The sequence below is a fragment of the Corythoichthys intestinalis genome, chromosome 16 (assembly GCF_030265065.1).
Source record: "Corythoichthys intestinalis isolate RoL2023-P3 chromosome 16, ASM3026506v1, whole genome shotgun sequence".
NCBI lineage: Eukaryota > Metazoa > Chordata > Actinopteri > Syngnathiformes > Syngnathidae > Corythoichthys > Corythoichthys intestinalis.
The window spans coordinates 26,275,712-26,294,925 of record NC_080410.1 but is presented as its reverse complement, the minus strand read 5'-3'; the positions used below and the strand labels follow the sequence as shown (position 1 = coordinate 26,294,925).

General features: G+C 37.7%; 2 protein-coding genes across 2 annotated transcripts; one reads left to right on the top strand and one right to left on the bottom strand.

The window, feature by feature from the left end:
- The first annotated feature begins 1,015 nt into the window (after positions 1–1,015).
- Positions 1,016–9,467, top strand: LOC130904331 (ER lumen protein-retaining receptor 2). The gene is made up of 5 exons (XM_057817031.1): positions 1,016–1,259; positions 2,992–3,092; positions 3,931–4,089; positions 4,164–4,416; positions 8,939–9,467. The coding sequence occupies exons 1-5, from the start codon at positions 1,169–1,171 to the stop codon at positions 8,971–8,973; spliced, it is 639 nt and encodes a 212-aa protein (XP_057673014.1). The 5' UTR covers positions 1,016–1,168; the 3' UTR covers positions 8,974–9,467.
- A 624-nt stretch (positions 9,468–10,091) lies between these two features.
- Positions 10,092–13,613, bottom strand: LOC130904332 (lipid droplet assembly factor 1-like). The gene is made up of 4 exons (XM_057817033.1): positions 13,355–13,613; positions 12,986–13,154; positions 11,580–11,725; positions 10,092–11,410 (listed from the first exon to the last, which is right to left on the bottom strand). The coding sequence occupies exons 1-4, from the start codon at positions 13,433–13,435 to the stop codon at positions 11,351–11,353; spliced, it is 456 nt and encodes a 151-aa protein (XP_057673016.1). The 5' UTR covers positions 13,436–13,613; the 3' UTR covers positions 10,092–11,350.
- Positions 13,614–19,214: the final 5,601 nt, after the last annotated feature.

The following is a 19,214-nucleotide window of genomic DNA, read 5'->3' as shown; positions in this document are numbered from 1 at the left end:
GGGGGTGGGTCAGGTCATCAGCCAATCAAGCGTGCATTTGACGGGGGAAAACTCGGGAAATACTATTTTTGTTTTTATTTCATTTTTCTATCACCTTTTCATTCCCTCAAAAATACTTTTTGCATGTATTACCCTGTCATACTTTTAACCATTGTGTTTTTTTGTGGTAGCTTTAAAGCATTTGAGCACATTAGTCACGTAGCGTATTTAAACCATCCTTATTTGATATAACTACATTTTAGTATTTTCTTAAGGCATTTTTTGAGTACGTTCTGCCTGAATGCATCTAGTTGAGAGCGCACGGTAGTACTTTGGGTGTCAAATTCGCCTCATGTAGGACGTTTCACCGATGTAGCACATTTTGGCAGAACACCGGCGCATTCAGCAAGTGAAAAGGGGTAAATGGAAGTTTGAACATAATGAAAATAATTTACTTAATAATGGTAGGGTCAATTCTATCCTTACAACATATGGGAAGACACAAATTACTTGTATAACTGAACTCATAATTCATATAAGGTTGGTGGGGACAATTTGAGCATCCTGAATAGTTGGTAGTGTTATGTCCCTACCGTCCCTTTGCAAACTTACACCCTTGCTTCACATTCAAAATCACTTAAAAGTATTTTAAAAAGTGAATACACGGATTGATTCGGTACCAAATTTCATATAGCAGAAGATGATCTAATCTGTAACTATTTGTCAATTGTCTTAGATAAAGGGACAAAATATCTTAACGGTCCAACATTTTAATTGACTAAATGTTAAATTCGTTAAATTGTGCGCAATGTCTATTTTAATGTGCCATCTGCAATTAAATGAATCTATTTTACTGAAAACATTTGCTCCCAAATTTCATTTATGAAAGAGTGGTCCGTGGTCCCACCCTAGTGACATGTCACTCACCCACTTTGAAGGCGGGTCCCGTATAGTTGTCAATCAACCGTCGTGTCCAATCGCAATCTGTTCTTGTGTTGTGCTCACGCCCCCTTCCACGTCGACCTGCACACTCGCCATATTTTCAAGCCGGAGAGCACCGCGCTGCTCCGTTTGCTTGCCAAGTGAAAGCGGACAATTATATCCTTCCAGAGGATAGACAAGCTAAAAATCGACTTTTTCGAATTGGAACTTCTTTAAGTTAAGCGTTTGGGCTTTGAACTTTGCCGCTATGAACATCTTCCGCCTGACAGGAGACCTTTCTCACTTGGGAGCCATCATCATCCTGCTACTGAAGATATGGAAAAGCAGGTCGTGTGCAGGTGAGTTCAGGCCACATTTCGTCAATAGGCCTTATTTGTAGCATTTTGGTGGCTTATGGTTGAAAATGAACGCCTACATTTCTTGATAGGCAGGTTAAAAGATGAAATAGTTACTTCATGACTAAGCTAGCGACCCCCATTCATTCATGTGCGCAAATGACTGACTAGCATGACAAGGATAACGGCACCATATAAACATGATAAATGACAGTAACTTTCATCACTTCTTTAAAAGTGCCGTTAATGCATTCTTTGTGGTACTGAGAAGAATAGGTGTATAAAGTGCCGGTGTTTAAGAACTTGCAGACTTATTACTGTGGCTGTAATCGTATACCTATATTTATTAATATTTAGGTCATTAAGTGTATACTTAACTACACCCGTTTACTTGTGCGAGTATTGCATGTGCTGTTTTCCCATCTATTCCATTTTCTCTACGCGCGTCTGTCGTGTGGCGATCGGTGTTCGATTTTTTCTGTCTGGCGTCTGACGTGGCGTTCTCAAAGGCGCTACGGAAGTAGCTAGCGTGCTAACCGACACCTCTCCTTTTTACATTGTTGCTAATAAACGGCCGAGGTTTTTGCCTGCATTTGAAGTATATAAAACAATGCGTGTTGTGTGTTTTCACTATAAACAACTGTTGAAACCCACCTTAGGTATTCATTTGGGCTGGGTGTTGCTTCGATAGACTTGACAGCAGTATAGACTAGTTTAGGCATGAACGCTCATTTTCCCCGTTTCCTAACACCTTTTAAAAGCCTTATGTTTGTTTATAACCGTAACCCAAGCGCCACGAAGGGATTTTTGATCCATGGCCATCGTTACTTTGGTAGTTCCACGAGGTGGCGCTGTTCACCAAGTGTTATGAACATGATTTCCGTGTTTACGTTTTATTTTTTTATTAACACATTTGTACGAATTTACAAACAAAAAACGGACTTACATTTGCAACCCTCCGACAAAAAAAACACAAATAGCACTGTCCATCATAATAAACAGATTCCTACTTGTTTGCCATGTTTGTATTTATACACACACTCACACCACACCACACCGCGCAACATACACACACAAACAAATATTAACTTTCTCAAACAATGATACCTAACAGAACCTTTTGCTGCTTGATCAACTTTAGAGATCTATACCATAGAAGAAACTCATTCATCCAATGTTTAAAACAATGTTATGTTTTAAAGTACCTGCTTTTTGAATGAAGAATTTTCCAAGTAGTACAATCACATTAATAACATAAGCCAAATCATTAGTTTTGCCGGACACACCAAACTTAATAGACTCAACTGTCCACATTGCAAGATCAATTTGTTTGGACTGAAGCCAGCTCCACATATCCTTCCAGAACAATTGCACTAGGTCACATTGAAAAAAACAAATTATCAATATCCTCAATGTCATTTTCACAAAACAAACAACAATTTGTCTGAAAATAAAATTTGTGTCCCAAAAATTAGTTAGTGGGATAAATAGCATTTAGGGTCTTAAATTGTACTTCCTATTTTGGGTGGAATCGGAAGTGAAAGATATTTTGTCCTGAAGTCCTTAATCTCCTTGATCGCCTTGTCAAAGTCCCTCAGAAAATATTGCCTTTTTGTTGGACCTGGAAACAATTCCTGACTCAAAAGCATCCTTATAAACATATTGCATTTAACATCACTTAAATCATTTCCGTGTTTACATGATAATGACGACATTGTCCTGCTTGCTTTTGAAGGTATCTCTGGAAAGAGTCAAATCCTCTTTGCCATTGTGTTCACCACGCGCTATCTGGACCTGCTCACTTCCTTCATCTCGCTCTACAACACGTGTATGAAGGTAAAGCTGACCAATATGCAAGGTTTTTTCTTGTTTGCAAACTAATATTGAGTTTTCGTCCGTGTAGGGCATATTAGGGGTGTGACAAAATATCGAAATTGTGATATATCGTGATACTTTGTATCCCAAAAGGTTATCAATATGCTCCTGTCAGGAATCAAGGTATCGTTTTAAAAAGGTGTCAATGTTTGAAAAAAGTTGCTACCAAAATCCTCCACAATAATAGTGCCTTAGTTAACTCTATGGCTGCAATTGATTGTGGGCGACGCCCAATATAATTGGACTGGCAGGGTTGAATGAACGTTCATTCGTCCGAAACCAGAGAATTCACAGTCACTCTTTCCGATTTTCAGGCCATTTACAGGTCACTTTCTGGTCATTTTAGGGCATTTACAGGTCACTTCCTGTTGAGTTTGAGTCACTGCCTATTTATCTGGGAGATTCCTGGGTCACTTCCTGTTCTGTAACCCAAAATCAACATGAAGTGACTGAAAATCAACGCGGTAATGATCTGAAATGCCCCAAAATTACCTCGTTGCCTGGCATTGGCTGCCACTGATGGCCATAGACGTTCAATCTGTTTGAAGTGGGAGGGATGGCAGCGAATGAACAAATGTCCCTCCTAGTTCAAATAGATTGAATGTCTACTAGTGATAAACTCATTCCAAATCACAACAGAAGCTTGTTTTCCGGTTTATTAGTTGTTTTGTAGAATATCTTTACGACAATTTACTGACCAATGTATCGAAAATCGTTGTATCTGCATAGCATGAGATTGTTATCGTAAGCTTTGTATGGCAAATCGTATCGTGAGGTACTAAGAGGTTCCCACTCCTAGGTGATTTACATCGGCTGTGCGTACGCCACTGTCTACCTGATCTACGTCAAGTTCCGGGCCACCTATGACGGCAATCACGACAGCTTTAGAGTGGAGTTCCTGGTGGTCCCTGTCGGGGGACTGGCTGTGCTCATCAACCACGATTTTTCCCCGCTTGAGGTGCGTTTTGTAGGAACAAATGTCAATTTTTTGGTGTGGTTTTTCTGTTTGTTAAGACAAGTTTGTATGTTCAGATCCTTTGGACGTTCTCAATTTACCTGGAGTCAGTGGCCATCCTTCCGCAGCTCTTCATGATCAGCAAGACAGGCGAGGCGGAGACCATCACCACCCACTACCTGTTCTGTTTGGGCCTGTACCGAGCCCTCTACCTCTTCAACTGGATTTGGCGCTTCTATTTCGAGGGCTTCTTCGACATGATCGCCATTGTCGCTGGCGTGGTTCAGACCGTCCTCTACTGCGACTTTTTCTACCTTTACGTCACCAAAGGTCAGTTTCACAAATATTGGGGTTTTGGTCATCCCCCTCAAAATACATCCTGTGATTTTTACAAGAATGCATTCACAATATTGCATGATTTCTTTGCCCCCGGCAATTTTAATTCAATTCAGTTTTACTTGTATAGCCCTATATCACAACAAGGTTGTCTCAGATGGCTTTGCAGAGTCAATATGATACACAGTCAGAAATAGTAGGTGAAGTAGATGAAGTTCATGTCCTGGGCATCCCCCATCCTTAGACCCTCCATCTCGGCAAGGAAAAACTCCCAAAACCCAATAGGAAAAATGAGAAACCTTGGGGAGAACCACAGTAAGGAGAGATCCACTCCAAGGACCACAGGCTATAGATGCACCAGGACTGATGGTGGGTAGTAGCAGCAGGAGGTCCAGTTTGTAGAGATTCAATGGAGTGAAGAAACAAGAGGGGGTCAATCTAGCCAGATGGGGGGGGGGGGGGGGGGGGTGGCAACAAGGACGTCCGTCCATCCAGCCAGGGGTCAAGATAGTCAGGAGGCTGCGGCTGAAAAATAGCACCTCCCGCAAGGGGAGGGGGGAAAGGAGACACTGGGTACTAGTGATGAAGAGACTAGTCAACTAGATATTAGAATTAGAAAAGAGAAAGTAAAGACAAGTGGTAGGTAGAGTGAGAAATAGGGGATAGGACTCAGTGGCTGTACTTCCCCCAGCATTATAGCTTCTAGTGCAGCTTAGACTGAACTATGAGACTAGTCCGATTTCAACTAGCCTGACCATAAGCTTTGTCAAATAGGAACGTTTTTAGTCTAATCTTAAATGTACAGACTGTGTCGGCTTCTTTAATATTAGCTGGAAGCTGATTCCATAAGACAGGAGCTTGGTAGCTAAAGGCTTTAGCTCTTACTGTACTTTTAGAGACCCTGGGAACTACCAGTAGACCTGGATTCTGAGAACGGAGTGTTCTGTTGGGGCGGTATGGAATCAGAGCATCGGTGAGATGAGATAGCCCCAAACCATTATGATCTTAAATGTAAGAAGGAGGATTTTAAATTTAATTCTAAACTCAACTGGAACCAGTGAAGGGCTTGGAGCACAGGTGTGATGTGCTCTCTTCTATTAGTTCCTGTTAAAAGTGTTGCTGCTGCGTTCTGGACTAGCTGAAGACCTTTTAGGGAACTTTTAAGACAAGCTGCAAGTAAGGAGTTACAGTAATCCAATCTATATGTAACGAACGGGTGAATTTTTCAGCATCGTTTTTAGACAAAATATTTCTAATTTTGGCTATGTTGTGCAGGTGAAAAATATCAGAATATCAATAGAATAAAATAGTTACTTCACTGAAAAATGTTGCAATGTTAAAAAAAGAAAGTCCAAATGTAATAAGAAAAATTAAACATTTTAATTCTTTAGAAGTAAACTACATTTCATAAAAATATATTTTTTTAAAAACAAGCCAGAATATCATGAAAGAGTAATTTGGGAAATTTTAAATATATCGGATTATTGTGAGGAAATTTATTAAATTATTAGTTATTTTAATTTAATGTTTATGATGAAAACATTTACAAAAAAAGATTGAAAACAAACTGTCAATTGTTTTCTTACTTGGTTGCACTTTCATGAAAGTAATGACTTTTTCATGTGGTAAATATTTTTTCTCATTATTAATTGATGTTCTCAAATATATTAAATAAATTTAAACCTAGGTACTGTACTCTTGTTTTTTTTTTTTTTTGTAATATTTTCCCATGAAGAAAAAATATAACTTATTAAAGTAACCAATATGAATGTGCAATATATATTTTTGGTTTAATACTTTGTCATATGTGTGATCAAAGTACTTTATGCATTTGCCATTTGCAGTTTTTGCACATCATTGCGGTACATTTTCACTGGCGAGCTGTGACTTTCTCAGAAATGGTTCCACTTAATGGATTGATCACACAGTCGAGGATGTTAAAACCTTTTAGGAACTTTTCAAATGTACAGGATAGAAAGAAAAAGTATCTTCTGCCAATGAGATGCCTGTTTTATGAAGAAGGATCAAAAAGCCAGCATGGAAGCAGTCAGAAAGATGAGCGTGCTCTACGTTGTGTGTCGTCACAGATTATCTTCCCAAAAGCGAGTGACCGCAGTCCCAGGATGCGCACAAAGCGGATGTTGTATTGGGAAGGGTGTCACTGAGGAAAAGAAAATGGCCGTGTCCAAGTGTGATCAACTCCAATGCAAGCGCTCCTGTTTCTTTCAGTCTACTGACGTCAGGGAGAAATTTGCCGTGACAAATCTCTTTTACCACCTAAAATGCCTCTCATTTCGAACAGATTAAAATTATGTTGAGAAAAAAAAGTCCTAGTTGCACATAAAAAGAATGTCATTTCACGAGAGAACTCTCATATTTCGTTCCTGTACTTTTTTACATTGAGCGTTTTTTTTTTGTTTTTTTTGTGCTTCGCTTTTTTCGCCGGGACTCAGAATTTTTTGTTTTTCAGAACTCAAACTTAAAAACACAGTTGTGTAGAGTAGACAAAAATTTTATTCAAGTAAGAGTAATGTTACTTCAAAATACAGTATTATTAAAAGTAGCCATCCAGAAATTTACTGAAGTAAAAAGTATTCGGTGAAAAGAAAACTCAAGTAATGAGTAACATTGTTAGCAACGGCTTACAAAGATTGATGTTAAACAAAAAAAAATTTTTTTTTAATTAAACACTGTGAATTTCCTTTCAAATCACATCTATAAGAACTGATATTAGTGTACTATACTATAACCAGGGGTGCACATAAGTGGTCCGCATGCGCGCATGCGTAGTAGACGTAGACAAACGCGCTGGCCCTCAACGGGTTCCATACGCTTTTGCGTACCGATGGCTGACCACTGTATTTACGGCGGACACGAGAAAAAATAACTTCTCAAAATGTCGAAGAGGCAGGCCACACTGAGTAATTACTTCCGTGTTCCCCCACCCCCGTCAAAAGACAGACAGACGACAGAGACGTCACCGGAGCTACCGAAAAAAGGACTTTTGCTGAAAAGTGGCTGCAGGAGGTACCGTGGCTAGAAGTAAATGATGCTTGCACGGAAATGCGGTACAAAATGTGCCGTGAGAATCCCAATGTCGCCGATAAGAGCAGCGCATTTTATGTAGGGTCAAAGAATTTCAGCCATCCAAACTTTGAAAAGCAAGAAAAAACAGAGAGCATGTGGCAATTAGGCAAACTATCAGTGTCAGACAGCACCGTACTCGCCCTATGGACAAGTGGCGGAATAAAGGTAATGAAAACAGCGCCGTGCACTGACAAACGTGTTTTTGCTCGTATTTTACAAAGCTAAACATGCACGTTCAATGAGGTCTTATGAGGAGGACATCCCACTTTTAAAAAGGCTTGGAGTTAATGTGGGAGCCGCATAATGCCCTTTATTTTGAATTGGTGCGTTTATGTTTATTTCTTTACATTTCACTTCAAAGTAATGGCAATTTTGTTGTGCCAGTTGATGTTAATCAGGCATTAATTGTTAATATAATTAATTAAAGTTAATTGGCTCTAAGTAAAGCTTATCATAAATTTATCGCATTAGGCGGGTCGGCTCTCTAGCTCAATGAGGACCAAGTCACATCTCCAGGTCCTCCTCTGAGAACCTGGGCAAAAAAATTATGTGCACCCCTGACTATAACCTATTACATGACTATATTGGGCGAAACAAAAAAACACAAAAATCATCCAATTCCGACTAGAAATATCTGTCAGAAAGGCATGAATGCCCTCTAGTTGGGGAAAATATTTCCTACCATGAAATTAAAATGATCATCTCTCAGGTTTTCTGTGGTCTATCGGTGCCTAATAAAAACTGGGAAAGAGGTTGAAATTTGTTCTATTAAGTAGTTTTGACAGAGCTTTATGTCAGTTATTTATTTTTATCGTTTATTTATTGCGATGTTAAAGACTCCACATGATTGAACAGGCCGGCGTGATCACAACACTTCCTACTGCAAGTTTGTGTGTGCTCATGTGACTGTATTGTTACGCCTGATTGGTGTAATGGAGTCATGTGATTGTTGCGACATCTCATCGGTGAACCTGGTAGTCACTGTGGGCAACTCGGGCAAAAATTAAGTCAAATCTAAAATCTATAAAGAAGAATATTGGACTCGTGTGGTGGAGTAAGAGTGGCGTTTCTTTGTAAAAAGTACGGCATGGTAAAACTACTCGTAGAAGTACATTTTTCTCAGTTACTAAAATAAATAAAGCGTCTACTTCGAACATTTAATGTGACACCTTTTGTTAAAACATGGAATTCGCCACGTTAAGATGTGAGCTTATTACATTCTGAAGCCTGATCACACTTGAATCTTAGACATGATGTTGAAACGAGAAATTTGTCATGATAAAATGGGAAATTGTTACTTTCTTACGTTGAAATGTGAATACGTGTAAACCCTGAAACTTCTCTGGAGTGTCGGCAATGCACGTCCATACTCATGACTGATGAGGATGCATATGCCTTAATCATGTTTTATCTTTTTTGTGTGTCACAGTGTTGAAAGGCAAGAAGCTGAGCCTGCCGGCGTAAGGCCGACGTCTGGTCCGAGGCAGCGGACTCTCAATGCCAGCTCCGAGTCAACATCGCGGAATTCGATCGCCTCCCGGCGAGCCGACATTCATGACAACAAACAAACAAAAAAAACAGAATCCTCATGATTGATGATTTTTGGACAGATGGTAGACAGCGGCACACGTCAGAGCTGAACAAATATCATGACGAGGTCAACCATCAGATTTGTGTGTTCAGCGTTGCCTTAAAACTTCTTTTTCATTGCTGTTTCAATAGGAGAAAAGGCTTCCCCTCCCCCCACACATGAGGTGCAAACACTTTTTATTATTTTGCCATGTTCTTTTTTTTACAAAGTCACAAATAGGGCGACTCTCGGTAAAGAAATGCACAAATGTACAGTCTTATTATAAAAAAAAAAAGTATCTTAGTGCCTCATGATAGCCATGTCCGATTTTTCACAGTACCCCCCCCTCATTTTTTGTATGCATAATCTCTGATAACCATTTTTAAGACCAACAAACACATTTATTTCTTGAAAAAATACACCTTTTTATAACGACAGAGCTAAAAATTGACTACTTATAGACCAGTTGGTCGTCAGTACTTTGTTGTATTGATCTTAAACTACAATTAGAAGAAACCAATGTCAAAATTTTGTTTCATTCCCAAGTAGAAATGTGTTCTATGTAGAAATATTATACAAGTTGGTTACTCCTCAAGGGTTATTACGATTTTGTTTTTCCAATTTTTTTGCTGCATGATATCACCTCCATTAAAGATTTTATGAGAATCGCCATTTTGTGTTTGAGTTGGTTAATTTATGTTAAAATTAATTTCAACATTCAAGTCATGTCCATTCAAATCTTTGACATGACATTGTCTGAACAGGTCCAAATCGATTGAACATCTATCGTCATCAATGGCATTATAACAATGACCAAAAAAAAGGTGCACTTAGGGCAGTGCTTCTCAATTATTTTGTTACGCCACCCCCAGGAAGATGAAAATGTTTCACGTCCCCCCCCCCCCCACTCTCACTTTAAATAGTATCTTTTGTTTATAAATCATACGTACACCTCTGCCTAACACTTTTTTTTCTATTAAAGAAAAAAAAGATCAACTTACAATAAAGTATAACTTTATTAACATTTTGTAACAGACTTAAGGCGCATCAGTTTGCCTGAATAAAAAAAAATCACAACTGTAGAAATACTCGATACAAATTTTTTGACCATTTGATAGTGATTTTGTTGTTGTTGATAAAATCAATAAATAATAATAAACTCAAATTGTTTAGTAACATTAACTCATGAGGACAATATGCCAAACAATTTGACCGAACACAAAAATGAATAGAACAAAAACGACAGTGTCATTGAACCCTGGGACAGTTTTTATTTTTGCTGCAGGCAGTATCAGCTCCTTTGCTATGGTGTGGGGTTCTTTTGCACTGAGCAAGTGGTATGCAACCTCAAATGATGCCAACAGTGCTCGCTGATTTACTGAAGTAACACTTACAAAATGGGACAATTTTTTTGCAATATTCGGCCCGTTTTCACTGAAAGAAAAAAATCAAGTGCTTATCAATGTCACTGAGGTCTAATGTCTTCAAGTGATATCTTTCATTGATTTGGCTTCCTTCTGTCAGCTGCAAACATTTTTAGACGGTCAACAGACTTATCTTTCCTTGTCTCCCACTGTATTAAAAGTCAAAGCCAGACGCTACATACGCTTCGTCATATTTCCTCGTCTTAGTCCTTCGTATCCCCAGTACTCTTTGCTGTGTGCTCTTGTTTGGTTCAAAAATACCGCGCACACTCTAAAAATGAGCGCGCCACTGAGTTAATGTGCAATTACAATTTATTCTAGAACAACAAAGTATGTTCCCCAAGGTCACATGTGCCACCCCTGGCATTGCTCTGCGCCCCACTATTTAAGATGCACTGACCAGTATTTTACTAAAAGTTTTTTTTGGTACCACAAATATCAGGGTTTCAAAAATACTTTAACAGTTTTTTTTTTTTTTTTTTTTTTTTTACAGTGGGGAGAGCAAGTATTTGATACACTGCCAATGGGAAACCCATTGGCAGTGTATCAAATACTTGTTCTCCCCACTGTACCTGTCCTGTTCAGCTGCTTGACACATAGAATGGTGATCTGAATGTCCAACTGGTCTGAACAGTTCCTATATATCACATGGTAGTATGACATACTCCCATTGTGATCATTCAATGTACTTTGTAACAGCTTTATCATGTTTCTCCATATAAATATTTCATTTGAATCTGATCTCTAAAATTGTTACAGAAAAAACTAAATAAATAATTTTGGAAACTCCTAAAAGAGCAAATAAGTGTTCCATGAGATCGCTCCAACTTGAGAGCTGCACCGCATTTCACTGAGAAAAATTTTGCGTCATTTCCTCCACTTCGTTTTTCTCGTATTCTTTGGCAACCTGTGGACACAAACAGAAATGCATTTTTAACTCTTGAGCAGTGTAACTGTGAGGTTTAACGTCAAACAATGCCAAAAAGGAGCTTAGTAATATCTTTCCATTCTATACTGTAATCCGACTTTGGTGCTTTGACTTTTCTGGCGTACTGAAGAGATTTGTTGTATTGTACCTTCGTTAGATGAGGGTAATAGTAGTTAAGGATGTTGGAGACGGCCATGTAAAAGGCAGCGAAGACGGCCGACGCCACAAGTGAGAAGAAGGCCACGCCGGACAGTATGCATAGCAGACTTATCGCGCCCGTAAACAGCAGGAAGCCTAAATGACAGTGCAGTTGTTTAGTCCAATCATTTCAGTAAAATGAAAATAAATTAGCAAAAAGAAAAATTCAAAGGATTACTCATTAGTTGCTACTGATGGCGATAGACGTTGAATCCATTTGAACATTCATTTGCTGCCAACCCTCCCAGTTCAAATGGATTGAACGTCTGCCAGTGACAATATAATTTAGGTTCGCAGTTGGACAGTTATCATTGTCAATGTCACTGAAAGAGTTGAAATTCAACAAATATAGGTGAATAACTTCGAAAGTAGAAAAATTGATTTAAAAAAAGGAAAATGGTAGTTAATTAAAAAAAAAAAAAAAAAAAAACGGTGACAGTAACAAAATATGTTTGGAATTCATTCAAATTCTCCAAAACTATTACATTAAAATTATGATTTGACAACAATTAGAAAATATACAATACCAAATATTTGGAATAAGGAGTACATTTTTCAAATAAAACTATCATTTAAAAAAACAAACTTGAATAACTTATATTTAATAGTAACACAAAACATTTGAGATTTAAAAAAAAAAAATCAGTAAATTAAAAAAAATTTGAAACAAGGATATTTAAAGAAATGAAAAGTATCGCAAACTAGGTTTTTGTAATATTAAAATGTATATACATATTTCTCATACATTCAACCAGCCATTTATTTCCTCCTGCTTGCTCCAAAATATAAAAAGAAAAAAAAAAAAATCATAAAATTTGACATACAAATAGACAATAAGGAACTACAGTGGGGAGAACAAGTTTTTGATATACTGCCAATGGGAAAACCCATTGGCAGTGTATCAAATACTTGTTCTCCCCACTGTATACTTTGCGATTAAATAGAAAATAGTATTAAAAAAAAAAAAAAAAAAAAAGATTTTTAAGTAAACATGCACTTAAGGTCACCGTACAATCATTTAAAAAACAAAACAAAACATTTAAACAAATTACAGATTGAGAACAGTAAAATAAAATATAGAACGATTTAAAATTGATATTAAAAAAAATTAAAATACTAAACAGATGTAAAAATAATAAAAAATACTAATAAATAAAAATAAGTAACAGAAAACCAAACACAAAGAAATTAGGGATTATCATGCATAGGTGAGCCTGTAATAAGTGTATTTTGGACAATAAACCCTAAAAATTGAAAATAAAAATCAAGGTTTTGAATTTTTAAAAAATCACAAAGGAAAATTAAAACTGACACCCGCCAAAATCATCACTTGAACGTGTTGCTTCAGTTTTTTACCTTCAACGAAAACAAAAGCGACTGCCGACATGATGAGTGTCACCACTGCAAAAAGGATGAAAAGCCCAATTGGCACTGTGGCCGTGGCGCAGAACATCATCACCGCCAGGGCCAACACTGGGTGGCCATTAAGGTACTGGACCGCTCTTGAGTTCATCAGCAGCGTCACCTGTTAACCACAACATTAACCAATCATCCAATTTCTGTGCCATTGACGGGAATTGATGTCCAATCCATTTGAACTGGGAGAGGAACTCAAAACGTCCAATTCTTTTCAACTTTGACCAAGAGGCCTTCTCAGTCCAAAAGGATTGGACATCTATCTCCGTCAAAGGCAGCCAGTGAGTCAGTACTTGAATGTAACCATACCTTGGGGTTGTTGTACACTTGGTTGGAAACAGTACTCCAACCTTCCCACATCTCATTGCTGCTGCTCTCCTGCATCTCCATTCAAACTTCCCTGGCCAGACAACACTGAAAAGTCTAGGAGGTTGTCAGTTTAGCACTTGAACCAGAAAGTTGTTGTACTCAACAGGATACATGAAAAGAATGTTGAAAACTCATACAAAACACACCCTCTTATGCTCCTTCCTCCTCCTTCTCCTCCTCCTCCATTTTCTCCTCCCTAGCCAAGTTGCCACTTCCTGCACTAGAAAGGACTTGTTGGGAACATTGCTGCCATCTACTGGTTGTACACCAAATTAATACCATGTATTAACACATCAGACCCACAAAAACAAACAAACAAACAAACAAATCTCAATTTGCGATCATTATTTTTGACAAAAAAAAACATTAAAATATTGTCACATTATTAGACACTCAATTTTTGCTCATTTACTTTGGTAAGATTTCAATATTTGACTAAAAACTTCATAGGGTTCATATTTTTGAACAAAAACTCCTAATTAAATCCCAGTGGCACATTTAGATACAAAAGTTAATTTCGTACCCTCTTCACATGAGTCATTTCATCATATAACAATTGATTTTTTCTATATAAACATGATCACACTTTTGACAAAAAAATGATGATTATTATTATTTACCAAAACTCCCCCAAAAATCCCATTTAACATTTTTGCAAATCCACTTCGTTCATATTTTAACATTTTACTAAAATAACATTTTGACCAAACATTTTCATTTCACTGGCAAATTTAAATAGAAAAGCTCACATCTTTGCCTATTCACATTACTCATATTTCATATTACTATTATATCTCTATTTTATTATTTAACACGATCACATTTTTGACCAAAATGTCTTTATTTTTTACCCAAAACCTCCCATTAAATCCCATAAACATTTGTTCATTCACCCCTCCCAGTCCAAATGAATTGGACATTTAGCACCATCTATGGCACTAACAGATGAGCATTCACACCCAGGCCTCCCAGTTTAAATCGTCTATTGTTGTCAATGACAGGCAATGAGTTAACCCTTTTTATATATTCACAACGGTCATTATCATGACCATTATTTATTTATTAATTATGACCAAAAACTCACCATCAGACTGAAAGAATTCCCAATTAACCGTATACAACATCTCTCTTGTACTTTAAAAATGTTGTATTGTATTTTTAGTTTTAAACATATTGTATGGCTCTCATGGAATTCCATTTAAAAATGTGGTGTTCATGGCTCTCTCAGACAAAAATGATATAGAGAAATAACGAAACATTAATCAAAAACATTAATTAACATTATATAAATACAGCGATCCCTCATTTTTCGCGGTTAATGGGGACCAGAACCTGCTGCGATAAGTGAAAAACCGCGAAGTAGCGCCCCCCAAACCCCCCCAATCAAAAAAAAAAAACTTTTATGTATATATTTAAGTTTTTTAAACACTTCAAATGTAATAATTATAAATTTTAAACATGTTACTGTCCCACCAAATCATTTTTAAACAAGAATAAAGTATAAAAATGTATGTCTTTATTAAATGCTTCATTGAGTGAGTCGAATCAAATCCACTCAAGCTGCTCACGAACACACAATGAGTTGCCACAGCAACTGTTCAACAAGTTAAAGATGATTGACGCATGCGGTGCTTTGATGCTTAGGCTTCCAGGCATCTGTAGCAAGATCAAACATTAAACGTCTCTCAATCATCGTTAACTTTAATAAGCAACTAAAATGCACTGCCTGACCAACAAAGGGCAGGGAGGGAGGGAGAGTGAGACTATGCGTTCGGCTCAGCTCATCTGTATTTATTTATTTATTTTAATTGAAAAAAAAACTCCACGATGGACTGAGGGCACGAAGTTTGAAGCGCGAAGTAGCGAGGGATCACTTTATATAGTATTTTAACATTCATTTATCATTTGCTCTCCCTGTCAAAATACTGTAGATTGCATTTCGATCCCCCTCAGTGACATCCAGTGTGTTAACCAGAGTATAATAACTTAGTTACATGCTCATCTACTTAATTCAAGAAAGTCACAGCAAAAAATGTTTGAAATAATTTATCTTGGTCTCTCTTTTTGTTTTTAACATCACTAAAAACTGGCATTTGAACAGTAGTGTATGTATAATTATATATCCATGCAGGTACACTAAATAACTTTTTTGCACTGGAACTACACTACTACATCGAGCAATTACCGTAAATATGTGAATAACTAAGTGCCGATTGTCTTTTATTTTTTACTTTGCATACCTGTCAAGTTGTACGGTTTCGGCGTAATTTGTACAAGTGAGCATGGATTTTTAAATGTATACGCCGTACGTTCAAAATCTGTACGTTTTTCGTGCATTACGTTTTTATTTCTCCTCTCGAAATTTTTCACTGTTTCGGCAGCGAGACAATGTGCGTTACTACGTTGGTTGAATGACGCGAGAAAAGTCAGAGACATGGAGAGAGAAGAGTGTTTGTTGTGACGCTGTAGCAAACACGATGCTAGGCTAGGTGGCTCCAATATTTCCTGACTGTAGCCGACAGCCTACAATCTAGGCCTAGTTATCACATCCATATAGAACTATATGCGAAATGACAGACTCGGCGGCGTTAGTAAACAGCCGCCATTTTAAAGCAGTAGACTTCTCAGAAAGGCTCTGTTGTAGTGAACCTTCCTAGCAAACCTAAGTAACTTTTTATCTAAAATACTCCTAAATCCGCAAAATCTTGACTTAAATCTATCTATAAATGATGAAACAGTTTTACAACTTTCACATGTCGAAAGTAGACTGAAGGGAACTAATGCAAAAACGGGAGCAATTTTAACAACTTTAATAGTTGATTCACAACATTAAATGATTTCCAAACATAGCAAAGGTTACTATGTTTTTTTTTTTTTTTTTTTTTGAAAAAATGAAAATAAATAAATAAACAAACGGTAACACCAGTTACTTTGCCAAGTAACTAATTACTCTTACAGTCAGGTAACTGAGTTACTAACTCAATTACTTTTTGGGAGCAGTAATTTGTAACTGTAATTATTACTTTTAAAAAGTAAGATTAACAACACTGGTCATAAAGATGAAGTCTGCAGAGTGGAAATGACGAAAGCGGAGATTTTATTCTGCCATTTTGTTTCCGAACACAATTTGCCTGCAACTATTGCGGATCACTTCTCAGAATTAGCAAAAGAAATTTTCCCTGACCCAAAGATTGCATCGGTAAGTTAATTTTATCAATTGACCCTTTTAATTTATAATTGGACACACTAACGAACTACCTTCAAGTCAAACTGAATTGCGAGCTGAAGTGCCATGAAGTGCTGCCATCAAAAGACATGATAGAAATTGCCAAAAGTGCTACATACAATTATAACAAAAGTCACTGTTAAATTTTAGTAATCAAGATGTAGCTGAAGATATTGTTCTTTGATTGCACCAGGTTATATGTTACAATATTACCAAGAAATTCATATTATTTTAAAAATTGAATTTTATTTTCGTTTCATATTGCACGCCGTATACAAAGTTGTAACATTAGTCACTGCTTTGTAAGGGCATACCTAGGGTTGACAGGTACGACTTTGTGAACTTGTGATATTTTGTGAAGTAAATAAAAGCTCAATAGATGTTGAAAAACACTGTTGTTGTTCTCTAGTTGCAATCCAGCAGAGGACGCTCTCGCCCACGTTTATCATGCTCCACTTTAAAATGGTCTCCAGGTTGGAATGAGTAGTTTTTCCAATTTGTTCAAAGACTGACTGGTCTACAAATGAGTGGCCTCCATCACTGGCACCAATAATTGCAGTTTATTTGTGGCCTTTCTTTGTATACAGCTGCTGGCCAGTCTTCCTAATCACGCGCTGTTGTATTGAGCAGAGTGGCGCGAACAGAGCTGCTGACATTTGCATTCCGCTTTACACTGAAAAGAACTCGGTGAACTCAGCCCAGCTTGGTAGGTTTACAGGAACGAAATGACACCTTGCAGTCACAGTGATTTTGATTAAGCTCACTTGAATCCAGGGGCGGACTGGGACTAAAAAGCAGCCCTGGACTTTGACTCGGCCCAGCCCACAAGAATCGCTATTCGAAGGGAAACACAGACCCCCTTGGGGGTCCAGGGGCATGCCCCCCCCCCGAGACCTTTTTTTTTTTTTTTTTTTTTTTTTTTACATTTTATTGTAAAATGCATTAATTTCGTCCTCTTTGAGAGAAAATGAAGAAAATGTGTCTAGACTGTGACTGTCTGACTTGGGGCGCTCAAAGTATTGCAAGGCTGAACTGGAGTTGGGTTCATTTTCTGTACTAGCTCTATGATCAACCTGTAAAAACAAATGAAAGAATTTATTTTTCAAAGCAAGTTTTATGTATCCAATTGATTACAATATATCTCTATATATCTCTGTCTATAAAATGATTTCATTGTTTATGCCATAATTCAGTGGTCTCCAAACCATTCCACATAGGGCCGCAGCAGGTGCAGGATTTCATTCCAACAAAACAAGACAACACCTATGCACCAATCCAGTGTCTTACAAGTGTAATCAGTTGATTGCAGTCAGGTGCTGCTTGTTTTAGCAGAAACTTCATTGGTTCAACGGTCGGTACTCGATTGGTTGAAACAAAAACCAGGCCCAGCAGTGGCCTTTGAGGACCGGTTTGGAGACCCCTGCTATAATTAATCTTGCCATACAAATAATAAATTTCAATGAAAATACAATAAACATTCAAGACAAATCCTGGATACATAACCTTCTTTGGAAAGTATTAACCAGAAAACAAAACGATATATACATGATTAAAAATATATATCATATCAATTTAACTAACTAAACTTTAAAGTAAAACCATTCATTTCATTAATATTTTGTTATATTTCTTCTGAATTCATATTACTGCTGCGTGGGCATACGTTGTTTTACAGCTAAAATATTTTTCCTTAGGAGAGTGATAGTAGGACTAGCATACTGTAACTTGACACGATTGCAAACGGACTAGCAGGCACTAACCCTTTAATTGTGATTTATTTCATTTAAAATGTAGCTACCTGGTGGATAACAATTGCCAGTATACCGAGCAAGTGACCCTCTTCATCCCTTTTTACTTGCCCTGCGCTTGTCTGGGGAACTTCCACCAGCTTATCATTACACCCTCCCTCTTCTTTTCTCTCTCCCTGCACCGGCTGCATGTCAGAGCGGCTCCCGCTCCCCCTCTCACCATCGCCGGGGGCTGGGCTGCTGTTACCCAACGTGGCCGTTGTATGGACTGCTGCTTGCGAAAATATTTGTCAACTTATGACATTTTAATGCTTCGCTCTCCAGTTTCTTTATTTTTTTTCTCCCTAACCTTCTCCGCGCCACCCTTCTCTTTTCTTTTTTTGCCACCACCATCCATATTGTGCATTGACGCTCGTCGCTAGTTTGCTTCCACAAAGGATCAATGAAGGCTACTATGTGCTTTCTTCGTTCTTCTATCAGACTGGCAATGAACAGCAGGCGCATTGCTGCCACCTGTCGGATTGGATGCGAACTGTAGATAATCAGAGGCTAGGGATAAAAACAGTAATGTATAATGAACGGCGGCCGCCGGCTGTCCAGGGCACCGGCCGTTCTGTGATCCTCCAGAACCCACAGATTACCAGTCCGCCCCTGCCTGAATCCTGTCTGGCAAAAAGAAAAATTACATTTTATGTCATTTCTGATTTGATATTCAACAGAGAGTGGTGAAATGTGGAAACTGTTTTAAAAACTCTGGTTGTGTCATTTTTACAAGGTATATCAAAACTACACTTACAAATTTAATTAATTCCTTCAGCATGCTCAT

What these genes read in the sequence shown, in the direction of transcription:
- LOC130904331 (XM_057817031.1), top strand. Translation starts at nt 1,169, where the DNA reads ATGAACATCTTCCGCCTGACAGGAGACCTTTCTCACTTGGGAGCCATC. An exon ending in GAAAAGCAGGTCGTGTGCAG is followed by an intron (nt 1,260 to 2,991) that starts GTGAGTTCAGGC and finishes TTGCTTTTGAAG; the next exon opens with GTATCTCTGGAAAGAGTCAA. An exon ending in ACGATTTTTCCCCGCTTGAG is followed by an intron (nt 4,090 to 4,163) that starts GTGCGTTTTGTA and finishes TTGTATGTTCAG; the next exon opens with ATCCTTTGGACGTTCTCAAT.
- LOC130904332 (XM_057817033.1), bottom strand. Translation starts at nt 13,435, where the DNA reads ATGGAGATGCAGGAGAGCAGCAGCAATGAGATGTGGGAAGGTTGGAGT. An exon ending in CGCTTTTGTTTTCGTTGAAG is followed by an intron (nt 11,726 to 12,985) that starts GTAAAAAACTGA and finishes ACTGTCATTTAG; the next exon opens with GCTTCCTGCTGTTTACGGGC. An exon ending in ATTACCCTCATCTAACGAAG is followed by an intron (nt 11,411 to 11,579) that starts GTACAATACAAC and finishes TTGTGTCCACAG; the next exon opens with GTTGCCAAAGAATACGAGAA.